A 12,342-nucleotide genomic window follows, 5' to 3' on the forward strand; every position below is an offset into this window, starting at 1 on the left:
ATCTGTCTATCACAGGGGTCTATCTCTCTAAACAAAATAGATACATAGAAACTTGATTTTTTTACAGAATATGTATTATAGTGACCCCTACAATAACAAATACTAAAATGAAAAGTAACAAATACTAAAAACGTTGAAGTAAAACATCGTGGAGAAATCTACATACGAGTACCTAAGAGTTCTTTAAAAGTTCTCAAGGTTCGCACATTTATGTCTGCGCGGTGGACTCTAGCCTTAACCCTTTTGACTCTGAGAGAAGGCCCGTGTGGCAGTGGGACCATAATGGGTCGATGACGACTACCATCATTTATACTTACCATTCTTAAAATACCTATCATACCTTCTGTGTCCTTACCTCCTTACCTAATCTTTGTCAAGTGGGCAGTGCGGCGTACCTCAAGAACATTTACATTTATATTGGCTGTGGTTCGTAAGGCACACTCTTCAGTTCCCGACGAGGGCAGAATCAATTCAATCAGATCACCTCTGCGGATGTTTGATCTTGATCATGTATAAATTAATACCTAATTTCGTTTGGTAACTAATTTATGAATAATATGAATTTGTGATACGTAAATTTAAGCAATAAGTTAAATATAATTTAACTAATGTTAGATATCGAACGAATATGCAGTTCATCTGATGGTAAGTGGCTACTGCCGCCCATTGACCTCAGTAATCAACCCCAGATAAGATAAGAGTCCTACCTAAGGTCGACCACAGATGCGTTGCCCCTGTAGACTAAGGTTAAACGCCTCGGGTAAGTATGTAACGTTTACCACACTCTTCAAACAAGAACACAACAGCGCTGAACACTGTTGTTATAAGTGTTGCGGTGATGCCCCTGGAGTCGAACCACGAAGACTTCTACCATCAAAAATATATATCTAGCATATTTATACACTAAAAAATAGTACGAGACGTTACATCCCTTCAAACATAACATTTTCAAGTAGATACCTATTACATAAAGGGCAGGTCTCCACTCAATACAATACGCTGAGGTGAATCAATCAATGTCTCCGTATCAAATCCCCGATCCTTCATTCGCAGATCCCTTAAAACCTCACCTTTAAGGGTCTCACAATCGGTAATGGCATCTACCTATTGTTAAAACGAATACCATATGATTAAGTGATATATGTTATATTATATTAGTATAATTATGTTTGATACAATACTAAAAATAATGGCTGATTTACGGACATATGGGGCGAGTATCTTAGTCCTCAGGAATAGCAGCGTATCTGTCTATGATTGGCTTCAAGTAGATCCCAGGTTCTCCATTGTGTTGGTTACATATGTCAATGGGCAGCAGTGACAAATTACCAGCAGGTGGACTACACACTTACTTGCTACTAAAAAATTAAATAAAAAGAAATTCTATAAAATTTAGTATTTTTGATATTCATAAAATAAAATGATAAAGGTCTATCACTGTGATTAGTTAATATAGATCAAGATGAAACCGATATTGAATAGCTGAATTATTTTCGACTGCAAATCGTGTCGATAATTTTAATCGTGTTAGAAATTATGAAGTTCCGCGGGCCTTTAATTCTTCATTGTTTTGCATTAATGAGATTTTCGCAGAATGCTCAACTGTTTCGTAATCCGATGTTTCGTAGTTCAAGAATGTTTTGCGAATGTTTTGCTGATAGATACGGCTCCAGTATATTATACCGTAACTAAAAACCGTTTTCATTAATATATCGTACCATATCATACCATATCGATACACAAGACAGACAACTGTTATAATAAATGCTACGCATCTACAAAGATACCAAACCAAATAACCAAAGGCAAAGCGCGGACCATTCGTAATCTTATATTAACTATCTCTATTCAACTTTCAATCCAAAGGGATAAGGGGAAAATTAAGGTAAAAACACAAAAAAAGGATTGCGTTTTTAACCGATTGCAATAGAAACGACCAACCCAACAACAGTAATAAGCGTGCTTCTGATATCGATATAAGAAAACAGTTTTCCAAATAACGGTTGTTAACCGTTTTCAAATAAAGCTGAAAACGGCTACGTCTAGCTGGAACGCGTCGCACCTCCATGAATAATTCATGGCAGTTTGACAAGTTCCGGAGCAGGTACGATGCAGTTTACAGCTGTATCTGGTCTCAGTTTACTCGTTTTGGGGAACAGTAAACGGATGTTTCTTTAAACTTCTTACACAAGTACAAGATTCAGCGCTCCCACAATTTAACGCTTCAAAATTTATGTGTACTTGTGATTAGATAATATAATTAAAAGGATGTTTATATAAACATCCTTTTAATTATATTATCTAATCACGATAGTAACAGTAACAGTGTAGAATATATCACGGTTTGAATACGGCCATCACAATATAATAGTGCCGTTGTGGTTTGATTTTAAGGCTATTTTAGTGAGAAATAAACTTGTCCCTGAACCATTCCAATTTAGTTAATAAAGATAGCAGTATATATGTGACCGATTACAAGTAGAACTTTAATCCTGTTTGGGGTTAGTTACAAAATAATATCCGATAGTGACTACTTACTCGTACCTTAAGTTTGATTGCAAGGTAATTTGCTCACTTAATTTCAAAAGAAAATATCTCAGTATAACTCCACCTTTTTAACATGTGCAAAACTATGTTATAAAAACCGTAAAATAAATAGATACACCTTTTAAAATGCCTCAAGGCTTACAAAATGATTAATCACGGACCCTCTATAAAAAGCTAAGTTCTCCGACTAAGTTCATACGGCTTATTTACTGTAAGCCTGAAGGATTTAGCGGGAAATCCCTTAAATTGGACACAGTTTCACCTGACCGGCCCCGCGACCGCGTTCATCCCTTGTAATGAACAAAAAACGGCTAATCTGACGTCCCTGCGAAAGTCAAACAACCGGACAATTGTATATTTATATTGTATACAATAGAACGCAAATACACAGTTGCAACAGCCTGCTACAAGCAAAACCAAGTGTAAATTCAAAGATATTTGGATATTATACTTGCTTGCGCAAATTCTGTATTGACTTAATATATTTTAGATAGCTATCTACAACCTAGATTTTTACATTATGATGAAGTTGATTATATCATAACGGCGGAAAAATAATAACATGCATTTAACTTTTTCATAAAAATGCTCAAATAAAACATTATCCTCTCGCTGATTATAAATACGCCTTAATTCACATAATATGATCATTAGCTAATATTATCGTCGTGAGACAGTTATAAATTTTATAAAACTTATAAACAAAATTGACAATAACTATAATTAATTTCATACATGCACATTTGCACAATGACAACTAGAGTTTCACAAAGGAATAACACACAAAATAACTGAAAAGTTTGAGATTTATCTATACAGACTATCACTTAGAATTACTAACTGTTACGATTCCTACAAGTAATATATAACGGCTTATGATAATAAATATAACAGCTTTCATAGCCCTCATTGCGATTCGCTGCCCGTAATGATTCACTAATTGTCGATGCGCCGGTGGCCAGAATATGGAGTATACATCTCCTACAAATCCCCTATACATTTTTATTGGCCGCTTCTACCTTCCGCCCGGCTCGACGTGACAGGATTTCCTATGGTTAGGCCCGTTACGGAAGGAGCGGTTGAAACGCGGATGAAAAAACATTTTTAATGTACAACCAAACAATCTTCTTAATTGTTTATATTTGACAATTGCTGACCTCTTTAATTTAATTGCATTTATTAAATAAAATATTTTTTATAGTACAATAAAAATGTCATACCTACATATACCTACTATCGGAACGTTTCTTATATCATTTCCACATTAAAAAAGAAAGTTATAGTATATTTCAGGTACGATTTTTTCCTATTGCAACACATATGTAGTACTGAATTGTAATTACGTATTAATACTGTGTCAAAAGATAAATTATTATTATACCCATTAAGAACTCCTTAGTACCTACTAAAATAAAATGTGCGTTCAATTATTTATCCTATGATATAATATCCGAAATTTTCATAATATCTACCGTGACGGAAACATCCATCAAAACATGTTTTTACTTGATATGGTAAAAATAAATCGTAGCGTTAACCTGCCCCGTCCGCATAGAGCCTACGTTACGTTTGGACAGAACGATTTGTTTCCGATTTCAGCGAGCCGCTGCCGATTGCAGGTGGAGTCGCTGTTACGCACTATTACTCGAATAGTTTTTGTTGTTGTATGTTTTGTGAATGTGCGCACTTTGTTATGAAAATTGGGTATTTTGGTCAAAAAATCAAATTTATTTCAGCAATTTTATTGTTAATTGAGATTTGTAAACTTAAACGTATAATAGATACATATAAACAAACTTTAAAAAACTTATTTTTATTACTTTTTAATGCTTTGGTATTAAAAAAATTATTGCTTTTAAGTTTTCATAACATGCGAAAATGTACATTTGTGTGCTTTTATTCGAAGCTGTATAACAAAAACCCTTAAATTTATTTATTAGTTTAATAATATAAAGTAATTGATATTCAAAGTAAGTAGTAAACAAGGCCTTATGTTTAAGATCAATTCGGAAAGCACAAATTCGCCGGATTTTAGGTGAATAAAAATGCTCTTAGTGTTATTATCAGTAGAATACTAAGTGCCTGGATAGGTAAGTTTCGCTGAGCATTCCACAAGTTTTAATCGAGCCAGCGGTGTAATAACTTGAATGGACTGGATTTTAATTAAAAATTTCTCCTTTGAGAATCGCATTGTACGTATATAGATAACCTCTAGAAAAGCAAGATTGCAGAACTAAGGAATATGCTGGATTCTTTTAGATATTCATCATTGTTCAAGGGTAAAACGAATGATACTTTGTTCGTTTAAAAATGTTATCAATTTAAATTATTACTGAGGTTAAGTAAGGTATAATTTATAGTACGACTTTTGTGCCGAAGTTAAATTAAACTAATTAACATTAATATTACGTTTTTGATGCAGTATTAATTTCGAAAATATGCCATCGATTTCTTAAAGAGATAACAATGCATAATTCTTTCTTCAGATTTGCAAGTTAATCGTTACTTATATTACCAGAGGCCTGCGGAAATCTACATTTTTGTGTTTGTCTGTGATCAAAAAATTAATTAACTTTACGTTATCAATTTTCTTTTATGTTAACAAATCCGACGACCCGCGCAACGCAGTGCGCATTCAGTTTCTGGAATGACGTAGCATTCAAAACTTAAATATATATCTTTACAACGAAATAAAATTGTAAACAGAACCATTCCCATTTTATGGTCACATAGAGACAAAAGCATTAACATCTCCGAATCCCCTCTGAAACATAACAAACATTTCCCTCACCTGACCGTTGTTTGCGGGGTAAACCAAAAAAATGGCCCCGCGGCCAATCAATCGGGAAATAGGAAAAAATGATCGCATTCACCTCACGTGCGGCGTTGCTCGCTATTGTGTGTTTACGGAATTACTGCACGGCTTTGCTCTTTGGTTTTTGTCGTTAACGTTACAACAGATTGAGTTATTATAACTATGGCTTCCATCATAGTGGAGCAGTGTGGTTTCGGCAACCTTTAATTAAGACATAAAAATTAGGAAATGGAAAGGATTATAGGCTATCTACTATATCTACTACTATATCTATATCTACGTGTTAATAGAAAAGATAAAACTTGTTTTTGAAACTTTTGAAAATTATGTCCTGCTCCTACGATGGTTCGTTTTTAACAACGGCAAAACAATTTCAAAAGGGTGAAAATCAATGAGATTTCCATTTATTAGACATTGATTTAATCATTCGACTATTACAAACTTCTGTACGGAAGGTAAAAAAAATTGTATATTTTGCATAAAATATCGGACTTTACATATAGGTACATTACGTATAATATGTAAAACACAAAGAACTTTGATTAGTTTCATATACCAGTCATGCATACTATGTTTACCATATGGTTACCATAGTATGCATGTCTCATATTAATTATTTATAGGTATCAGATCAATAAAATGTAAGTAGAGACAAATACAAAATATACGCAAGTATATTTCCACCGTAACAAAATTTTGGATAAAAATACGACATAAAACAGGAAACCGCTCCAGCGAGCAGATTGGCATCAAGTCCCAAGTTGTCCGAACTGCTATAGCTTAGGGACGCCGTGAGACACCTTCGGAGTAAATCCGAGTGGATCAAAACTTTTGGAGATCAAAGTTTTTAGTTTTCATTACCTCCGCTCTCGATAAACTTACGAGTATCTCTGAACGAAATTTTGCGCGGTCACTGAAATGGTTTATCATTTTATTTTCGTCCACAAATAGCCAAAAGCATAGTTATAGTTTTACACTAAAGGTCTGGGTTTCAAGTCCCAGATTTGTCGCCATATATATTAGAACTTTATTTTAGAAATTGTTAATATCTCGTACATCAGATCTACTTGAGGTTGACTACACCTGAGGTTGTTTTTACCCGACTACGGAAGGTAATGTTTCTTGAGCGTACGCATGTATCTCATACTTTGTCAGACCCTACAGACCAGCAGTTTGACGGATTTTAAGATATAGGTTGCTGGATCTGCCTAAATTGGGAGTGACGTAGGCTATATTTTAAGCATTATCTTTTAATCTTCGAAATGTGTTTTGGCAGGCGATGTATATTTTTAAAACAAAAGAAAGAGCAGATTAAGATAGATATTATGTAGTCTAAACCTAACTTAAAATTTCGTCCTTGTGACATTGTATGTCCAAGAATTCTGAAGAGATAAATTTATTCCTATTTTCTAAAGAAGTGCAGCTACATTCTTCTACCAGATTGGTATCTTAACTCAAAAGTTGGTAGTTGACGCAGTGCACCTCCGGTCAGTGAATCGAAGTGGATTCCAACTTCGCAGATAGATCAAACTTTAAGTTTCCATTACCTCTTGGCTTTCTGATTGGAAGTTCCTTGCTTGATGAACGTGAATCTTATAAAAGAAATTATCGTATAAAAGACCTTATCTTTTCCATTGAATGGCCCGTATATTTTCTCGATATTTATGTCATAAGCTACTCGTACTATTGCTTACTTAAATAGACATTTTAACCTAATTCAGTGAGTAATGTGTTTCGAACGTTTGTATGAATGTATCTCAAAGTTTGGCATACTTACTTTACCTTATGCTTAGCCGATTTTAAAATATGAGGTGTGGTTGAATTCGCCTAAATGTGGGAGTGACATGGGTTATATTAATTTTGACCATAGATTACTTAGTCCTAAGAAGAAAATGTAACCAATTTTCGCAATTGAAATTGTCACTGTCATCTATTTTCGTGTTTAAAAAATCATCATTTACGAATGAAACGATATTTCTCCGCACTTTTTCTTCGATTGCGTATTTTTGCACTAGCTAACTGCGCAAGTCGGCATTGTTTACACCACCACCAAATTACACCATGACAGCCATATTAAGTTATTTAATGGTTTCCTTCAATTGCAAGGCGTTGAGATATCTATACTTATCTATGATTTTGACAGATGGAAAAATAATGTATATATTTTATCGTAAGAAAAAAGCACAATAACATACACTCTATATTTTGAATGTTTGTTTATTAGCTTGGGTCTTTAGCTAGACATCTTAGCAAAACATATGACAAAAATAATTCTTTTGCATAGAGCTATCAATATTCAATACTTATTAGTATTATTAATAAAACACTCGTAATTATTGATATTGGTAGTAAGTATTCATTTCAACCTATAGAAAGACTCACCAACTCGACAAAAACCAAGTCTTTGAAATCTATCAAAGGGCTCACTAAACCTAAAGACTAATACACTTCATTTTAGCATCCAGACTTCTTCCCGTTTAAATATCACCGAACATACACAAAAGCCAGATAAAAATCCATCGAGGAATTAATACCCCATTACCCGAGTTTCCGATTGAGAACAATTACCTATCCCGGGCTTTTATTGCGGGAAAGTAATAAAAGGGGATTAGGGATTCAATAACTCCATCTGATAGAAGTTGGAGCGTGCACCTGCCTCGAATTTACGACTAACCCTTTAGATGGCGTGAACTTCCAGATATCATTTCATGGTCCGGTTGCCATAATTAGATTAGTTTTTCCCATGCTCCCGACGTGGACTGAGTTACTGCCGTCTGGGAAATGTCAAACGTTTTAAGGTTTAGTTTGGAATTGATGATGCAGTCCATGTGATATTAATGTCCATGGTCAAAAATTAACCACAGATAGGATGGTTATTCCTGAGATCGACCAAAAATACTACCCTGGAAGACTAAATTGAATACCTCCTTTAATTGTTTTGCCCTTGACAAATCTTGCAAACACATCAGCGCTTGATACGGATTATTATAAATTTATTAAAACAACTAATATAAAAGCAAAAACCCCAGCTGATTTAAATTATAGCCTTTGTCACTTTCATAATTTAGACGAATCCAACGACACGTCATATGTTAGTATCTGTCAAGACATTTGTACTGTAGGCCAAAGAATAAGACGTACAAACATACGCTCGAAAGATATTAAGCTCTTCGCAGTCTATTAAAAAGACGTAACGTTTTCAAAATTTATATTTAAATTGGATTTAGTGGATGCAAATTCACTAAATCTACGCAATCTTCTTCGTCTCAAGTAATTTGAAAAACCAAAATCGTTCTTGTCACGCCGGCAGACAGGTTTTTAATTAACAAAACCCAAACACTTTCAGACGGACTGAAAAAGTGGAAAAATGCAAGCCCTTAACGAGTTTACTGAAGGGACGTGTACAGTTACGGGACTTGTTTGACCGTGAGCGAATAAACTGACGCGATATACGAGACTGGTTGTATTGAAGTTGTAAGTGTGTTAGAAATTAATTATCACCATCTTATCTTTATTTATAGAGGAAAACATAGTAAGGAAATTTAGAAAGTTCGCAAGTTTAAGTGCTTGAGTTCTATCTATACACACTTAAGCAGCATATCAGCATGGAAATATTAGAATATCCGTCTTTATTAGTAGTATATCGATGAGAATATCGCTATATACTAATGTTTTATGCTCAATATTTATAAAACTTTTCCAATGTTTCACATACTAAAGATGGCAATTTGACAACTTTGGCCTGCTAGAACTTGTCATTGCAAAATAAACGTAGCGATATTACTTATCTTCATAGCGAAAATTTTCTTAATAGTTAATAGTTTCTAAAATCGCAATGGGACAAATTACTGAAGGGCGAAGAAATTAGGGACGACAAAGAGTTCTCTAAATGTATTTACTTCTTGTCCAAGTCGTATACCAGCATTATGCTTTCACACAGCTTCCCCTTTAAAAACTAAATTAAGGATCAAAGGAATTAAGGAAATTAACTAATTAAAGTTTAAGGAACAATACTTGAAAAACACATAAAAATAATTGAAACAAGTAGTTTGTTCTTACTGCAATAAATTTATTTGTAAATCTTCCAGAACAAATTATTAAATTTTATTTTTAAATAATTTTCTTGGTTAAAAAATTACTCGTAGTTATTGTAATTATTTTCACAGAAACAAGAACCCTTATATTTACTCCAGCTGTAATACTCATCATATACAGCATCCCAAAATTCTAGTCTCTTGGGGATCGGTCGTTGGAAGACCGCAAGGTTGTTGCTATCACTTTTCAGGTGATAACCGTTTGTTCCTGCATCAGGCCAGCAGTTGATGTTTGCATTTGGGGTAGGGTTTCTGTAAAAATAGACTTATGAATATTCTTTTCTTTTCTGTTCATAATTCTCAACGCATTTCAATTGTAAATATATTTTAAGTATGACTACTACTTCGATTAAGTTGCAAATAACCGTAAACGATGAAACACTTTAGTCTCAAATACAAGGCCTAACCTAACCTAACCTAATCTTGCTAACGAATTAGAAGAATAATAACACAACTTACCCAGTCAACATAAACTGCTTTAAATTATGCAAAAAGGCTTCCAGTATATATTTGGTAGTGAAAGAAATATACGGATGTCTGGGCTTAGTTACTGACGTAAGAAACAAATACCCTATGTCGTCATCATGACATGCACCAGGGTATGTTATGTTATGAACAATTTTATAATAGTTTAGCTCATCATCACCGTTGAAAACATAATAAAACACAGGTGCAGTTTTTCTCCCCTTGAACAGTCTTACGAACTTATCAATTCCATAAATATACTGCGTATCAGATACCAAATCGATAAAATTTTGAACTTTAACAAACGTTATGTTTTCACAGGAGAAATAAAATTCTTTAATTTGTAATGCTAAATTCCTACGTTCTACCGATCCGTAGGGATATGCGATGTCTGCTGGAATACACAGTTCGAAATGGGTATTTAATTTTGTTATAATTTCGGGATTTTTTGCAAGTTCACTAAATGATTCAAGACCCTCTTGATTGTTATATCCCATCATAATTGGTATGTTTTGTATTAACCCCTCTCTCATCAATTCTAAAGGTGGTCTTGTTAGTATAGCAGTCGGACCTTCATTTTCAACAGTAGGACTGAATGGGCTAGAAATGCGAAAACCACTTTGAGGATCTCTTTTATTTATAGCTTCTTGGGCTATTACAATATCCAATGCATTCACCTTTTTTAACTTTTGTAACAAAGTATCATCATCAGTCCATTTTAATCCAAGTTCTTTGCCCAAAGATATCGCTTTGTCTCTAGGACGATTTTGTATGTATTTTTCAGTCAGAACGCTTGCACTATGTGTCAATACTCTTTGAAACAAAGATTTTGATTGGTTAGTGAGCATTAAATATTGCACAATAGCGGAACCAGCACCATTTCCTCCGAGTGTGACTTTGTTTGGATCTCCACCAAATCTTTCAATATTACTATGGACTAACTTTAAAGCTAAGAGTACATCTTTTATACCAGCATTACCAGACGCTTCTTCTGTACAAAGAGAAAGGAAACCTAAAGCTCCCAACCTGAAATCATTATTGATATTTTTAAATTTATTTTCAGAAGCAAATTGATTTAATGTCGTTAGCTTCTCTTACCTGTAATTCATGGTAACCACAATTATATCTTGTCTGATCAGGATTTGTGGACCATATACAGGTTCAGAATTTCCTGATGAATATATAAAGTTTCCAGTGTGGACGAAAACCATTACAGGAAGCAACTTATTATAGTAATTAGCAGGAGTATAAATATTTAAGAACAGGCAATCCTCGCTCATCTGGTCCTTCGTATGTAAAATTTCCGGCTGTGGGCATACAAAACCTGGTTTTGTTGCATTTAAGACTGTAGTCCATGGTCGCTTTGGTACTGGTGGCTAGAAAAATATATAAAATAAACTATATTCTGATTCTTTATGTATCAGATATACATATATGTAATGTCATCAATAAATTAATACTTCCTAAAGTCAAACGTAGAGCGGATAAAGTTTTTCAAATTGTTGGAACTCGAGAAACGAGTATAACATGCTACGGCAATGTGCTATAGCAAAAGATACTTTAAACTGTATGACATTTTACCTTAAACATTTAACCCCCTAAAATTTTACGTTATTTAACGATATTCATTTTAATGTTTACCTTGAATCGCAGATTTTTCACAGGTGCTTCAGCGTACCGTATTCCCTCAAAGGAATAATAGAACGCGCCCGTAGTCACATCATCTACTAACTTCCCTCTTATTGGTCCTAAAGTAGTCATGATTTCTGTACTTTCCACGAATATAATATTGAATAGACATAGTTCAAAAAATAATAAATAAATCATAATTTATGGGTATTCGTTTGAGGGTGAGAAGTCACTATACAATAGAGAAACTGCTAACATGAGTATATATAGTAATTTTCAAGTGTATCCCACCAACATAACCTGCTTTATATCTTAAAGAGGTTTTTTGTACAAATATAACCATACATATATGAAAAACATTGGAATGCACAAAAAAGTGATGATAGAATTGATAAAAAATGTCGTAATAATATTTCAAAGTTGTAAATATAATCATGAAGTAGTCAACCGTGGAGTGAGTAAGATAACTTAAGTATTATTTAAATATGTGTAAAATAAAACAAACTATTGAAAACAAGTAACTTATCTTGAAGGTGGAATTATAGTGAGGAAATTATCATCAAAATTTATGTCCAACAATTGTTAACGTATGAGGTATTGATATGTAATAAATTATTTTGCATTTTAATGGATTTAAATTATGCAAAAGTTGAGTGTGTTTAATGGAAGTAAAAACTTATTTCCATGAGATGTTTTTTTACGATAGAAGTAGCACATGAGTATGTAGTCCATCTGAAGGTAAATGGCATCTGCCGCCTAAATTAGAATCCTAGCTGAGGTCGGTCACATATG

The 12,342-nt window shown here is 33.7% G+C and overlaps 1 protein-coding gene across 1 annotated transcript; it reads right to left on the bottom strand.

Moving 5' to 3' along the window:
• Positions 1–9,497: 9,497 nt before the first annotated feature.
• Positions 9,498–11,694, bottom strand: LOC140750266 (juvenile hormone esterase-like). Its single transcript, XM_073083709.1, has 4 exons — positions 11,563–11,694; positions 11,020–11,297; positions 9,916–10,947; positions 9,498–9,708 (listed from the first exon to the last, which is right to left on the bottom strand). Exons 1-4 carry the CDS (start codon positions 11,680–11,682, stop codon positions 9,498–9,500), a joined length of 1,641 nt encoding a protein of 546 aa, XP_072939810.1. The 5' UTR covers positions 11,683–11,694.
• Positions 11,695–12,342: the final 648 nt, after the last annotated feature.

This window comes from Epargyreus clarus, unplaced genomic scaffold (assembly GCF_041222505.1).
Source record: "Epargyreus clarus isolate Ecla_fem2 unplaced genomic scaffold, WU_Ecla_fem_2.2 ptg000019l, whole genome shotgun sequence".
Taxonomy (NCBI): domain Eukaryota; kingdom Metazoa; phylum Arthropoda; class Insecta; order Lepidoptera; family Hesperiidae; genus Epargyreus; species Epargyreus clarus.